Source organism: Pygoscelis adeliae, unplaced genomic scaffold (assembly GCF_000699105.1).
Source record: "Pygoscelis adeliae isolate BGI_AS28 unplaced genomic scaffold, ASM69910v1 Scaffold166, whole genome shotgun sequence".
NCBI lineage: Eukaryota > Metazoa > Chordata > Aves > Sphenisciformes > Spheniscidae > Pygoscelis > Pygoscelis adeliae.
In genome coordinates this window covers 3794648-3810976 of record NW_008825156.1, presented here as the reverse complement: position 1 = coordinate 3810976, position 16329 = coordinate 3794648, and the positions used below count along the sequence as shown (strand labels likewise).

General features: G+C 39.3%; 1 protein-coding gene across 1 annotated transcript in view; it reads right to left on the bottom strand.

Annotated features, from left to right (window-relative positions):
* Positions 1-1802: 1802 nt before the first annotated feature.
* ABCC8 (ATP-binding cassette, sub-family C (CFTR/MRP), member 8) overlaps positions 1803-16329 on the bottom strand; it is an 82931-nt gene continuing 68404 nt past the window's right edge. Inside the window, exons 31-40 of the mRNA XM_009328610.1 lie at positions 13348-13450; positions 11789-11902; positions 11033-11153; positions 10742-10872; positions 10087-10165; positions 9102-9210; positions 7430-7533; positions 6520-6653; positions 5079-5141; positions 1803-2027 (exon numbers count right to left, since the gene is read on the bottom strand). Of these exons, the coding sequence (XP_009326885.1) occupies positions 1890-2027; positions 5079-5141; positions 6520-6653; positions 7430-7533; positions 9102-9210; positions 10087-10165; positions 10742-10872; positions 11033-11153; positions 11789-11902; positions 13348-13450 (1096 nt within the window). The 3' untranslated portion in view covers positions 1803-1889. The remainder of the gene's footprint in view (positions 2028-5078; positions 5142-6519; positions 6654-7429; positions 7534-9101; positions 9211-10086; positions 10166-10741; positions 10873-11032; positions 11154-11788; positions 11903-13347; positions 13451-16329) is intronic.

Genomic DNA, 16329 nt, shown 5'->3' with positions numbered 1-16329 from the left:
CCATCCGGCCCCATAGACTTGTGAGCATCCAGGTGGCGTAGCAGGTCATTAACTGCTTCCTCTTGGATTATGGGGGGTTCATCCTGCTCACCATCCCTGTCTTCCAGCTCAGGGGGCCGAGTACCCTGAGGATAACTGGTCTGCCTGTTAAAGACTGAGGCAAAGAAGGCATTGAGTACCTCAGCCTTTTCCTCATCCTCGGTGACAATGTTCCCCCCCCGCATCCAATAAAGGATGGAGATTCTCCCTGGCTCTCTTCTTGTCATTAATATATTTGTAAAAACATTTTTTGTTGTCTCTAACAACAGCGGCCAGGTTGCGTTCTAGATGGGCTTTTGCCTTTCTCATTTCCTCTCCACATGACCTAACGAGATCATACATTTAATCTGCATAACTGTATTCTACCTCCCCACTTTTATTGTTTTTCATCCTACACTCTCCTGTTGGTTACATCTTCTCTGGCCCCAGCTTAATGCCCTTAAGCATTGCACAAATAACAGCAGGCAGATGCTGCAAATACTCTGCTGTGGAACTGGTAACATTGCTTAAACAGCAACAACAGTTCTTCAGTTTCCTTGCTCTCTGCTGCTGTACTGGAAGAGAAGTAATGCATTAAAAATATCATATATCCCATGAGAACACTGAGATGTCTTTTTCTAGAAAATAAAGCCTTTAAAAAACAGATTCCAAATTAATTGAGCAGGCTAAAGAGAGAAAAAAAGAGAAAGGACTTTTCCCAAGCGCTAGGAATTCTTCAAAAAGGGGAAGAGGACAAAAATGGATGTAAAGCCGAAGTTGCTATAAAAAGAATAATGGTGAAAGATTCATTGTAGCCTTCTATTGGGTCATTGACATCCTAACCCTTCAGCAATTAATAAATCCTGGAATGATTATCACAAGGAATCAATAGGGCAGGGATAAGTAGTTGTCCAGCCAAATTAGGATAATTACAAGTTATCTTAATAAGCATACGTAATTTATTTGTAAGGATCACAGTGAATCTAGAAACAGTGTGACAGTGGGTGAAATATGTGAGACTAGGAGACAATGAGTCAAGCTGTCATGGCTCTGAGGTACAGTGAAAGGTTTAATACTGTTTATTTACCAGATTTGGAGGGATAATTTCCAGATGAATTGGTATGTCTGTACTGGTCTGGAAACAGAGGGCATTAAACACTGATACTTTAATCACAGCCTGCCTCCTCTTAGCTTCCTCACAGTTTGGGAGGGAGTCTGGCTCAATCCCATTTGGAATCAGTATAATATGATTCAATGGGGGTAGAGGTGAGGCAGCCTAAGAAAGACTAAAGGAATCAGATTGTGATTAATTTCTGAAAGGTATTAAAGGAGACACCAAGAGACACAGGCACTATCAATAAACCACAATATAAAAAAAGTCTTATAGATTTTATATTTAGATTTTAAAGCTTTACAGAGTCATATGATTAAAAGAGATACACGCTTGTGAGAAATACCTTTGGTATATAATTTTTCCCTTCTGCATTTAGTCAGTCATGAGTGTTATCTACAGTAGGACTATGACGCATAAAAAAAATAACATGTTAATAAAATGACAGGAGAGGTTTAAGAGTGACATAAGAACTCCTTGCTGGCTACGTTTGTTTGATGTGTATCCTGTCATATTTCACCCATTTAGTTCATTTCAACCATATTTCATGATTCTTTGGTAGCAAATAAAAAGAGGAGGAGGAGTAGTATACAAAAAAGGAAAGTACATGGATAATTCTTTAAAGTTTCAGATGGAGAAAAATGGCTCATTTTATTAAAAAAGGAAAAACTCAATTTATTATGAAATAATATTTATTTACAAGTATTTTACATTTTTAGAAATAATACAATTGTACTTTAAAATGCTTCATTTATTTTTATTACTTATCTGCTTGTACAAAAGAAGCAAAGACACTGTCATCTTGTTCTAGCAGAACCTCAGGCTTGTCATATTCCAAAATAACCCCTCTCTTCATTACAATAACCAAATCTGCATTGAGGATCGTGTGCACACGGTGCTGAAAAACAAATAAACAAAATGCCAGTTCAGTGTATCAAATATATTCCAGGATAAGACAGACTTCCAGAAATCAATTTTCCTATCAAGTTCAAGTTTGATTAAGGCTAGTTATGCTACTTTTCATCCTAATTTACTGTGCAAATGCTGCAGATAAATATACAGGCCAAGAGCCATGTGGATGTTCAAGTACCTAAATTGCACACAGATACTTGAGTATGAATCGTCATATGAGTTCAGACTACAATGTCCCTAGCCCCGAGTCCTGCCACCAAGCGTTGCCACAAGAAGGTAGCCAGGAAGAGTGGGAACAGGGCAAGCGAGTGCGGTACTGCATGCGGGTACTCTCCCAGTCCTGGACTACATCTAGATCAGGGGGGTTCCCGAGTTTGGTGTGGTTTGCCTGTTTGTAAAACTGAACAGAACTCTCTTCTAAGACCATGCCCATGTCTTCTCTTGAGCTTTCATAAATGTTTTGCATCCACATCCTTTGGAAAAGATTTTTCCAGGCTTGCTCCCCACTGCGTGAACAAGTACCACCTTTTGTATGCTCTGGGCCTCACTGCTCAGAGCTTCATCTGATGCCTCTTCCCCCTTGCCTCCTGATTTTGCAGACCTCTCTCACGTGTCCTTATGTTGTCCGTCTTCCAGGCAGCAGAGGCCTAGGCTACTCGGCTGCTCCCCTTAAGGAGCAGTTCTACACCTCCAATCATCCTCGTGCTTCTCAACATTTTTCAGTTGTAACATGTCATTCTGGGGATGAGGAGACTAGAACTACATACAATATTCAAGGTATGTGTGAACTATGGACTTACACAGTGGTATGATGTTTTCTTTTTTCTCTGCCCTATTCCTAGTAAGCCGTAACATTTGATTAATTTATTTTATTAGGAAGAAACCTCCCCAGTTTTTTCCACAGTGAATACTGAAAATAATTAATTTAGCTTTTCTGCAATACCGTTATTTTTCCTGAGAATTCCTTTCATGTATTGATCATCAAATGTCCCCACAGATTGACAGACTTCTTGCTCCCGGTGTGTTTCAGGGATTCATGGATTCATTATTAGTTTTGATGGCTTCCAGAAGCTGCTCTCATACATTTTTTTTTTGGCCTGCCTTATTGCATTTTCACATGTAACATGCCAGAACTTATGATCATTTCTGTTTTCTTTATTTGGCTCTGAGTTCAGTTTTTACAAGAATGCCTTCTTGTTTCTAATAGTCTATTTGTTTAGCCATACCAGCTTCTTTCTATCCTTACTCAAGCCCTTCCTAATAAATAGCATGCATTGGCTCTGGGATTTTTGAATAAAATCCTTCAGTAATTTCCATGATCCCTGTAGATTCAATTTTCTTTGCTTCCTCTTTTAGATTCTCCCCCTCCGCCCCCCCATTTATTTTTGGGTTTTGTTTTTAGCAAGCCTCCTCGTTTTTGCAGAATTCCACTTTTTAAAGTTGAGTGTAACTGCGTTGGATTTTTTGGGTCTGTATTACTCCTGCAGGGATATTTAATCTCAGAATACTGTGGTCCCTGTTACACAGTCACTCTTCACCCATAAGGTTCCCAATCAGATCTTAGGCACCCTCAGTACCAAAACAACTCTTGTATTTCCATCTGTGGCTTCCTAGCCAGATGTTCCATGAAATAATCACTGATGGCATCTACAAATCTCATCTCTGCTGCAGTTCTTCTGTGACATTTACCCAGTCCACAGGCAGGGGGAGGGGACTGAAATATCACATTCCAGTTGTACTCGCTGCCCTTGTTGTCTGATCTCTTGCAGTATAACACAATCAGTGCTGCCATCCTGGTAAAGTAACAGATCATAATACAGACCCAATACTATACTCTTCCTATTCCTATTCTTCTTAAGCACAAATTAGGAATATATGGATTTCTCTGAAAAACAGAACAAAACCAAACCGAAAACCAAACCACTACCCAACCCCCTCCCCCCAAACCCCCATATTATGTTTCTATTACAGAGCGTTTTGAATACAAACCCACCTGCTGTAAACCACATTTACATTTGGAAGTAAAAACATTCAAAGTAACTTTATTCCAAAATGCAGGTTTTTTGAACTGTGCAGTTTAAAACTCACGAAGAGAGTGAAAGACTAACAAAACTTTCTCAGCCTATCCCCAAACTGAAAAAGATACGTAAATGCAAAATGCAGTGCAACTCAGAATTTTCATGTAGAGAAGTCAGGAAATTTCATGCTTATGATTCCTTTGCTTTTTTTATAATGACACACCAAATGGATACCATAAGATAAATCAGGTTTTCTATTACACATTTGCTAGGTAAAAATAAAAAGATGCTGTAAGATTCCTGAGCATGGATTTCTTGACTTGTGTTTAATTTTTAAATGTTAAGAAGCATGACGACTTTTTCTCACCTCCCTGAAATATGTGTATTTTTAGAAAATAGAGGACTGAAAGATATGTATCGCTTCTGACATATCTGTTGAGCCAACTGCTTTGATTCGGGTCAAATCTCTTTCATAAACAATTTTTTTTACAGCTACTCAAGATCTTTGTATAATCACTTCAAGAATATGCAAACTTAAATTCAATCACTGTCAACAGGGATGGAATATTTATTTTTAGAAGTTAGTAAGATTCTCATTTATTTGTTTAAATTCTGAAACATAATTGCTTTATCCATTGGGAGAACTATCACACAATTTTACTTGTCCTTAGTTAAATGATTACTGTAGCTTGATTAAACTTATTCTTAGATTTCACAGTAGTCAAATTCATATTATGTTTTAAATTAGCCTAAAGTGGGTAACAGAAAATAGACTGCATACTTATATTACATGCCTGTAAAAGCAATCAGACTTAGCATCACACAACACATTTACAAAGCTGTTGTTATGTATTTAAATAAGAAAGTACTTTAAAATGGAAAAGAAAGCTTACACTTAAACACTGCATTAAAAAAAGATTAATGGCCAAATTAACACATTTATTAATATTGACAAGAATTGACTAATGTGGTACTTTGATTCTTGTTTGCTTTAGAACAGCAGCAGAGACTGTACTTACTGCTATTGTAACCACAGTACGGTCAGCAAACGCAGTCATGACTACCTTCTGGAGTATGTTCTCCTATGTAAAGAAAAACAGTTGTTGCTTTTCAAACAACAGAAGTTACATGATAGACACACAGACACTAAGTAGGCTTAAGTAACCACCGATTATTCCATGCTTTTATTGATCCTTCATTGCAGAAATGAAAAATTAACTACATGTCAGAACTAAGTCAGAGCCTGGTCTCCAGTTAGACAGCCCTGCTTGCTCCTGCCACCCCCACTGCCTCTGGGCTTCAGTGCACACAAGAGCTGTGCTCTGGCTCCCAAACCCCTGCTATCCTGACCTCAGTTTTACAGTGAGGAAATCAAAGGTGGATTGAGGGTGCTGCCAGGCTGCTTGCATGCTGGCGCCTCGTCGGTGCGTTCTTCACCCTGCTGGAAGCCCAGGAATGTCCCAGCACACTGGGGACATCTAACACCAAGGGGTGGCAGCGATAAGCAAAGGAGTGTGCCGTACCTGGCATATTTAACAGTGGAGATGATATTTAAGATGGTCTTAACATACATAGTTCTCACTCAACAAGTACTCATCCTTTGCTATTTAGGAAACGTGTTATTGTGTACCAAACCGCCTAGAAATTTCACTAGCAGAGATACCTTTATTTGCTATTATCTGTTCCTTAGATATGTATCTCAAGGGAGGAACTATATCCTTAATGAGTCAAAATTCAAAATGTGTTTTAACTGCGCTGTGTACAGTATAATTCCCAACGTTACTGACACCCAACACACTAACATTTTACAGAACTAAAAATTATAGCTATTATAATAAACCCCTCCAATTATATTCTTTACTCACAGAATGAAGAAGACCAAAACATTTCTCATAACAACGTAAGAGAGGAAAAAAAATCCTCAGAACCTACTGTTCTATTTGGCTAAAATCCAGTCAATGCACTATTATTTTGTGGTTTAACCTCTGTCTAGAAATTTCAGGCAATTAATGCAATAATGCAATAATCCAGTATGTCTTTTCTATGTCTCTGTTTATTTCCCTGACTCTACTTTCAAGCCTTCTAACTTCCTGACTTGTCCTATCCACCATGCTGGGGGAATTTGTCTGCTTGCCAATTTACCCTTCAGTGACCGTCCCAGCTGACCTTCCAAAGCTTTGTGTACTTTAGGAAATCAAACTGCCAATGAAAATAACCTGCTTCATTTTCCTAATGCAAGCAATGCTGGAATAACTATTAAACCTCTAGTGAAATGGTTTAAAAACTCTCTAGATTAGTTAGCAATGACTCACAACTACCTGGACTTGTAAACACGTCTGCACTAAATATGGCGTAAGCATATTACAGAGTAGATAGAATTGCTTTCCACCTTTTTCTTCGCATATTAGCAGTTGTCTTTCCCCCAAGGAAAGCAAGAAATCAGAAACGCTCCAAACTCACTGTTGCCATGTCAATAGATGCTGTGGCTTCATCCATGATGAAGATGCTTGTCTTCCGCACAAAAGCCCTTGCTAGGCAGAACAGCTGTCTTTGGCCCTGGCTGAAGTTTTCACCCCCTTCTGTGACTATAGCATCTGGAAATGATATAGCAAAAACAGTATTTATGGGGTGTGCATGTACGAGAGGGTCAGATCAGAGTAGAGCATATGCTTGGAAGATAATGACTCACTTTGAGCATAATGATTTTCAAAGTAACATTTCCTAGGTCTACAGCTGCTGGTGGCCCAATTTTGCCTGTTTCATTTCCATTGTTCAAAACAACCAGTACTTCTGTCTCACTATATTCTTTGCATCTATTAGACATCAAAGTAGCTAAGGATGTTTAAGAGCAAGTTTCTCTGGAACATGTGCAGTCTAGGACACTGCATCCCCCTGTCAAAGTGGCATCCATAATTTCTTTACCATTTTTAAGGTTTGGGGTTTTTTTGTTGGTTTTGGGCTTTTTTTGCATGGCCAAATGATTCACACCTTTAAGCTTTTGAAATCTTCCTCCCTGGACATGACTATTGGAAAATACAAAAGAACATATTCTAGACAACACCTCACTTGTTGACACCTTATTTGAATTCACAAGACCCGTAAGCCTCCCTGCTTCATAACGAAGACATACTGAAATAAAATAATAATTTTACCATTGATTTGAACAGAAGCAGGATTCTGCCCCACAGGTGCAGCTGGTAAGGGAGTTTGATGGATATAGGACCTTTGCCTGCAGGCAAGCACTTTTTGTCACCTTCCATAAACCTAAAAAGCTTTTTCTTCAGCAACTACCTTTTTAATAAATAGTAAATGTGAAACAGCAACGTTGTGAACACTGGAAGCAATCTTCTCAAGAAGGAAGTCTTATTACCTAGGCCCCCAGGGAGCGCTTTCACCACATGCTTGAGCTGTGCTATTTCCAATGCTTCCCACAGCATGCTGTCAGTGCACTTCTTCTCAGGGTCCAAGTTAAACCTACAGTTAGGTGTAATTCAAGAATATCAGTCAATATAAACTTCTGCAATGTATGTCTTCTTTTAGTGTGCTTAGGAACAAACGTGCAAATAATCAGAATTATATGCTAAAGATCTGGGCCTGATTCTGATCTATCATTGGTATAAATCCACTGAATTTTGCAGACATGGTCAACATTTATACCAATGTGATTAAGAACAAAATTTGACTCTTTCAGTTGAGCAGAACGGGAGAAGCTTCCTGTTTTGCAGATATCTTTGTGGTTTTAGAATTTATTTTGTTCTGAATAAATAAATTCTCACATTTTACAAGAAAAAGCTCTGAAGAAAAAAAACCTGTGAATATAATCAGTTTAATTAACATTCATTTTTTAACAAAGACCAAAATTCTACCATCTCTCCTTTTAAATCCAATGCCTCTTTGTTCTTTACTGCTACAGAAATGCTAAACAGAACAATCAAGCTTCATACTGAATTATGAAATGCAAGTCTTCACTACAACTGAACAAAACTTGGATTTATGAACAGATGAATGTTATTTTAGCTTGCTGTAGCCCAGAAATGACAGCAACAAATGTGAGTCTCGTATCATGTTAATATGTAGAATGATAATCAGAAATAAAAGATTCAATGGTGCATAACACTTTTTATTTTTACTCCTACTGTATGTGCTGCGAATGACCGATGCTGGCCTAAATAAATTTTTTAATAGGTTCATTAATAAAACAAAGGTATACAGTCACCTCATCTTCTGACATGAATGAATCATGCTCTATTCAGGCAAGTTCAGGAGATAATCTTAGGATCTGTATTAACGTGGAGTTAGCAAACCACAGAAGCCTGTATCATTTTCAGTGAACTCTAATGACTTTTATGTAGAAACTGTAACTGCAGGTGATGTAACTCTGCACTGAGGATTGTACTGTTCCTTTCTAAAGTAAATGCCACAGACATAGGGAAGGACATTTGTTGGAAACTGTGGAGCTTTTTGCCACTGTTTCTACTGCATCATCCTCTCAGAGAAAGAGGATTCTCACAGATGAAAGAACATCTCAAAGACTAGAAGAGCAACACAGACAGAGGCTCCAGGATAAAATACCCCAGACCTCCCCCAGTACTTCTCATATTGTTCTATTGCTTCCTCTTTTTCTACATTAATTCTTTAGTCTGCATTTTTTCCATCTCATTTTTTAAGGCAGACAGATGAAAATAGATGTAGGAGAAAGAAGGTTTCAAGAAGTGCTGGGTGGTTATGGGTATTTGATCAGTGAGTTGAACTGATTGCTCAATCCTGGAGGAATAAATAGTGACTTTCCCTGCTTCCCAGGCATGGGATGCCTTCTGCCGACAGCGTGCTGACCAGGCTCAGGCACTGGGAAGGTCCAGTCTGGCAGGGGTGGGTAAAAAGCACGGACAGAAGGCAGTGATCCTCCCTACTCCAACTGAGGAGACCGGAATTGAACAGTTTGCTATCAGCAATTCTGTAAAAGTCACTATATGGTACGATTATAATATATAATGGCATATAAGTGATTATATGTTTTTTTATTGCTGGTGCTTAATGCTTACCGGATTGTTCCGCTGAATAAAATAGGATCTTGGAGAATGATTGACAGCCTGGATCTCAACGTCTGTAAGGGGAGCTTCGCGATATCTATACCATCAATGATAATCCTTCCTACTCAAAAGAAAACGGATAGTCTGCTAGACTGTTTATCATGCCACACAGCTGCTGGCAAAGACATGGCTCACTTTCAGCTCGCGATACAGTAGGGCAGGAACAGGCCTTGAATTGCATATCCCCTTATTCACTAACGAAACAAGTTTTGGTTAAGCAGCAAGCACAATTGTCTTGAGACTAAGCCTCAGCTGGGAGGAATATGAAGTATACCTGTAATATTTTGTGAATCATTAGACACACTACTTATCTGCTTGACCATTATAAACATCTATCAAGCAAGAAGGTAAGAGGTTACTTCAACCAGAGACTAGTTAGCAGGGGGAACAAGCGTTTCAAAAAGCCAAATTACTATTGAGCACTTGGAAATTTTATCTCCAAGTACAACTGTCTGGCTCTGCATAAGGGCCCTGTGGGCGATGCGGCTGGGAAACGGAGGCTAAAATTTTTTGAGATGCACAGGAAGACAACTCCATGAGGCACATGGACATGGCACACATAGCAGGAAATGTGGCAGGAAATTCCAGGGCAGCAGGCCAACCTGCAATCCCCAGTTGCTGAGTTTTCTGGGCCCAGTGGATCCTATCTGTGCCTTGTGCGTGTATCCTTCATTGTACTTGAACACCTTCCCCTTTTATGGTTTGCTCCTACTGTTGTGATTTAACAGCACAAAAGGACTTTTGCTTCTGTCAAGTAGAATTTTATTGATCCAGCTTATCAATGGCACAGCTGTTAGGTGACGGGTATTTAAACAAGGCCAGAGAGCGTGTCCTGCAGATTCAAAAATTGCACTTCAAAGCTGCTGCTGTTAAGGAAAGGACTATCAAGGCACCTTCAGGACCTAAGCTTGACCAATATGCAAAAGTGTAATCTTACCCTCAAAAGTGTCAACCATTCTGAAAAATGCAAGAGAGAAGGAGGATTTTCCACTGCCTGTTCGGCCGCAAATCCCAATCTGTGACACAGAAAGCAGATGAACATCAGGTGAGCGGAAATGGATAATGTCTGTATTTGACACTTAAGATGAGTGGATGGAGGAGCTGTTATGATCCACATGATCCTCATGTCCTCCTGACAGTTTAGTCAAACTGAACTGGCCATAACAGAATCCCCAAGTTCACTCTTTGTCTTTAGGGGTCTGAGCATTTAGGGGTAAATCAAGGCCAGTCCTACATACAGGAACAATAGGAGAGTGGCAACAATGGGAATAAAGGCAAGAGAGCCACATGGGAATGATGGAAAGTAGGTCTAACACAGTAAGGGGTCACTGTTGCTTCTTTTGGCGCTGTGGGCTGACAGCAGGGTGCTGGGATACTGAGAAGTGGTGTGTACTGCTAACTTTTCACTCTAACGTATGGCTAAACACACCAAACTAAGAAACCCACAGACTCCTTTCCAGTGCACTACATTCTTTTAGAGAAAAAATTCTGTAATTCAGTCATCAAAACATACTGTGGTATGTTTTTTCAACTTTGTGATTTCTGTGATGTGCTAGTCTAAAGAGCTTCTCAGAATCACTGCAGCTCTTTACCTTTTGTCCTGGACAGATGTGGGCATTGACATGCTTTAGCACTGGCTTTAAGTTGCTGTCATATCGGACACTGAGGTTCTGGATTTGGATCTCCCCTCTGTCTGGCCAGTTCTGGGGAATCTGTGAGGAAGCTGTACCAGGAGCACAGGGGAAAAAACCCAAAAAATCAACCCTCTCATAATAAATTCATCAGCTCATCAAGTGATTTACTATGTTTTTCATGGTAATACACCGCAAAACCATTAAAATTTCAGCAAGCTTTGTCTGCATGCTGCACAAAACTGCACTTACAAAGGAGCCCTTCGTAATTTTCAGCTTCTGTTTTGAGAAGGCCATTGATTCTTTTCACTGCACCCAGCTGGATCTCCATGTCAGCCAGGTTACGAACCATCCAATTCAGATAGTTAGACACCTGATGTAAAGCAAATACACTACTAAATTCCAGATTTTTAGTAGTTTGCAACATTTGACCAGCATGCAGTTTTTACTCCTCCACAGTAACACTTGTTCAGCCTTAATAAGCTGAAGTTGTGAATGAACTGTATGGTACACATCAACTGGGTGACAACAATGACTAAAGGTTAAATTCCCTAACTGCAGTACACAGATACTTTGGTACTATGGAGATCTGATCTACACAAACAGGGAAGAGGGAGGGGAACCGTAAAGACAGGTGAAAAGACATCATCTTGGTAGCTTAAGGTTTGACAGTCTAGAATGATGTACCAGGGCACAATTACAGTTGATGCACTGAAAAAATATTCTTCACAATGGAAGACAATATAAAAAAATATGATGCAACTTGGCCATGTTTTGTTGACATATTTGAACTAACACTTCAATGAATATTTTACCTAAAAACTGAAGAAAGCATACACTCAAATATGTCAACCATTGAATGCGAACTGAAGTTAACACATGGTTTCAGTGATGTTACAGTACCCACTACAGAAGTATAGACACCTTCGATCTTCCTGTTCATCTTTGTGCCCTGAAGAATTACAAAAAAACATTTGGGAGAGACAAAAACGGTCCTGAGATTCTTACCATAAGAGCATAGGTTAGTCCCAAGCCTACAAGTCCTGAAGAGAGTTTACTATACAGGCAACTGGTAATAGAAGTGACAGCTGCTATGAGTACCACACATGCTCCAATGTACTCCTGAAGGAATATGAATAAGCTCCATCACTGTAAGTCTACAAACGATTTAAAACGTTCTCATAACTTTGCATACCAAATAACAAACCCATTGCACAGTTTGAAATACAGGCAGAAGACACCACAAAACTCCATACAGACCCTGCCTAGGAACCCATTCTCATTGCTTTTAGCATGGCTGTGCTGTTTGGAAATGCTGTTGTACACAGAAGGAGTTGTACTAACACTTCTAGTCTTCTTCTGGAGAAGTCAACACAGATATCTTAAGCATGTAATGGAGGTGGCTGAAACCGTGCAGCTGATGTTACCTGGGGTGGGAGGGAAATGTTCACGTGATCCCCTCTGTCAGTGGATGCTCCCTGCAGCTGATGATTGACTGCTGGGAGGCACTGCAGTTGCTGCTGGGGGGCTACCACCCATATTTGTTCAAACAAGCTGCTCTTGCACAGCATGTACCTATTAGTTGGACTGTGTCCACCCACAATAGGCTTTTGCTGCTTTAATTTAAATCATTAGTGATTTGACTTCCCACAAACAAGTCTTTGAGTAAAATTATGTCACAGACTAGAAAATGAACTCTGTAGGAGGGAAATTGTCACTCGTCTATGTTTGTACTGTTTAGTGATATAAGCAATGATCAGAATTAGGAACTTCAGATGGTCTAGGACTGAATGTATAAAAGGCTAACAACATTTTATTTAAGTCATACTCAATATCTGAATATCTGAATTTAAGGTACCAACTAAAATGGAGTCCAAAATGGAGGTATAGAGTATGACATGAAATATGAGTTAACATACACTTAGCACATATAAAAGGAGCCCATGTTACCACAACAGCGGTACTACACCTGCATCTAACAAAGCCTGATACAAATATCACCATCCACAACATAAAATTCCTTGATTTGCTTCTCAAGGAATTATTTTTAATAAATAATTTCTCATGCCAGGCCACTTTACTGAGTACTCTAAGGAAACGAGCAACCTGAATATCTTTGGCATTCTTCAGATGACCCAAAACAGGCACAAACCTGTCTGCGTCCTTCTGCTTATTAAGAGAGCTTCCAAGATGTTGAAATGTTCCTGGGGAGCCACAAGGCAAAGGCCTGCTGACGCTGACTGACACGGTCCCATAAAGGCATCCTGGCTGGCGGCACAGCTCGACCAGCTCTGATCACTCTTCACACACAGAGGAGCCAGTGTGACCTATAAAAACTATTCTTGTCTTGGATAAACAGCTGCAGGCTATGGGGAAAATTTGTACTCTATTCAATTTCCAGGATGGGCTGGGCACATGTTCATTACAGATAGAGAGATATAGATATAAAGGATAAAGGTATAGCTTCGAAACCCAGATGAGGCTGGATAACTGTTGGATGCCTCATCAGATTGCTTGGAATGAAGTAAAATAAATTCATTGTGTATACACAAAAATAATGTACTTGCCATGCGGACTTCCAGCCAGCGATTGGCAGCTGTAAGGAAAAGGGAAGCGATGTTGTTGGAATCTGTGTATTCAAGAAGTTTTTGTCGAAATTTGGCTTCATACCTAAAAAAAAAAAAAGAAAAAAAAAAGAAAAAAGAAAAAAAAAGAAAAAAGGGTCAAGCCTTGGGATCTTGGAAAATGAAAAATAAAATTTAATTTCTGGAGGTATAGCTCATGGGCAGCTTGACATAGGGTCTAAATCAGCCTATCAATAGTTCAGAGTGACATCATCTGTAGACTTGTATTAGACACATGCAAACTGTATTTGTAAAGTATCTTCAGGAGTAAATGGATGTTATTGCACTGATGAAACTGTGTGGGACTTTGGATCACACTGGGCATTTTCTAAATGTATTTTATTACATGGTAACTCTAAGAGAGACAAATCTGAAGCTAAAAAAATTAAAAATATATATGAGAAAGAAATAATACATGCATGTACTTGTGAAAATAAGTATTAGTACTGCAGAATGCAGTTCCTCTTCTCACTAAGTTAATCATATAAGCTCAAGTTTTAAAATTTATGTTACTGTAATGCCTAGAAATTGTAACCATTTATAAAGTATAAATTCAAAGTACCTCCAGTCATGGTAGCTCCAGTGTTAGACAAACATGTTTGTCCTTATCACTAAACAAATGGAGCACTCTGGAAAATAAAAGTCCAAGCACATGGTGCAACAAAAAGTAACAGACTGGAAAGAACTGTGTGTCATCCCCCTCGCCCCAAAAGAATTAGCCACAGAATGCAAAATAAGATTAATGGCGAATAGGTCTGTTTACAGTTTATTATAGTGGATCTGCACCCACTCATCAGAATAGCTTCATCACTGAATTCCGCCTTGAATTCAGCAGATATGGAAGATGATTCCTTGTTACACCTATTTAGACAGGGGTCTTGGCAAGCATGCAAGTCAGCCAGTCACCCCTTTTAGCTGGGCATGTTTATTTGCATAGGTGTAAATTAATGTGATGTTAATAATAAAGTGTACCAATAATTAAAGGAGAAGTCTGGCACAAAAGCCTTTTCCAGGGTAGTAACAGAAGCTTGAAGGCCTGAAGATCTAGTTTAAGCACCCAAAGCTTGCCTTTTCTCCCCCTTTATTACATTAGCAAGTTTAAGAAACTTGCTAATCTCCCCCTATAAAACTTTGCCCTATTTATATCCTTAGCTATTATGGTTGCAACAAGCACTACTTATTTATAAACTAGTCTCTCCTTACACTGATATGAGAGAAAGATATGACAATGTTTTGTTTAAATATGAAGTACGTGGCCTAGAGAAGCTTTCAAATTTGTTCACTGCAGAGTACCTTAATCCTCCTTCTGAGTATAGTAAAATAAAGTTACAACTTTACATAGATCATTTATGCTTTTGAGGAAAAGAAATAAATGCCACTTTGCGGAAATAATTTAGCTGTTCACAAGTTCGCCATGTGCCAAGACACAGGAGATATGTCTGCTGTGTGCAATGGAGAATGGCCTGGGCTGGCTCCGAGCATGTTGGTGTGTTTGCATAGCCTAGGAAGGTTGCTCCTGAAAGCGAGCATTAGCGTCACGCAGTGTCAGAGTTAGCGAGCCCTGCCTTTCCTCAGGACTAATTACCCTCAGTGCCCTACCATACAGAGATGGCTGGACTGCTTCTGGAACCAATTCAGTCACATTTAACTTTCATATCTCTATACCATGAGGTATTATGTGATGCAGATATGCCTTAGAAGACGTGAGGTATGCATCATGAGTCAGTCATGCATATGCACGTGGAATGGGGATGCAGACAAAGTTACCGCTGTTGGTGGAGTGCTGCAGAAATATCAGAATTTCTCTTCAGAAAGTGTCCCCAGATTACCAGGCCTCTCAGAATACAGGCCAGTCTTTGCAGAAGCCTTCACATTTACATTTTATTGATCATTTAGCACCAACGCTATCTGAAGTGCCAGATAGCAAACTATAAATCAGGCCAGGGCATCTGCTGAAGGTGTATTTATAGCTGCAGCAGTAGCTGCCTTTGACCTCCCCCTGGATTTTTTTGTACATTTCTTTCCTTATGCACTCTGAGTAAGTGCAGGACACAGAGTTACCAAGGGTAAGGACACTCCAGGAACAACTGGCACCTCCTAACTTTATGACTGAATTAGTGTTATTTTTATACATGCTCAGGCTAGCAAGTCTAAACTCCACTCCTGCTAATATGTTAGGCAGCTGAAAAGCTACACAGTCCTAAAAATAGCTAGGTTACCAGCTGATGCGGGAGGCTGGCTGACAGATGGAATACAGAACTTATTGAATGCACATGGCTGTTGGGTCAGACACACATCAGTTACTGCAGGATTTAAGAAAAAGGAGACACCAAACGCAATTCTTTGACAGAGGAATTCATTTCAAGGTGACAGGAAGAATCAATGCTCCAAACGACTGAAAATATTAGCTAGACGGCATTGAATATTATTTATCAACACCTGAAAATATACAGCCGTAATACTCTAAAGATCCTCTTGATGAAGTAGAACAATATATGGATATATGAGAAAAGCAACAGTTAAAAGAGAAATTGAATTTCCTTAAAACTGAACACAGACATAGCTACAAACTAGAGAACACTGTTGACACTTAATGAATTAAATATCCAATAACAGTAATTAATAATGGAAAATACTACGCTGTTTACCACTCTTCGAGAAGCTACCTTCAGTCAAAAAGAAACAAACTCTTAAATTGGTTGTTCTTTCATTAAGCTATTTATATCCTATTTAGAATAGTTTAAGAACAGTTAACTTTGTGCATTACTTCTATTATAAAATTAACATTATAGGTTAGGAGGAATAAGCACTACCGTTTCAAAGATAGAATGGTAACAGTAATAATTAACCAACGCAACATGTAGACATCTAGATGAGATGGGTGTGGAAGACAGCTGACAGCATTTGAGTCAACTGGGAAAAGAC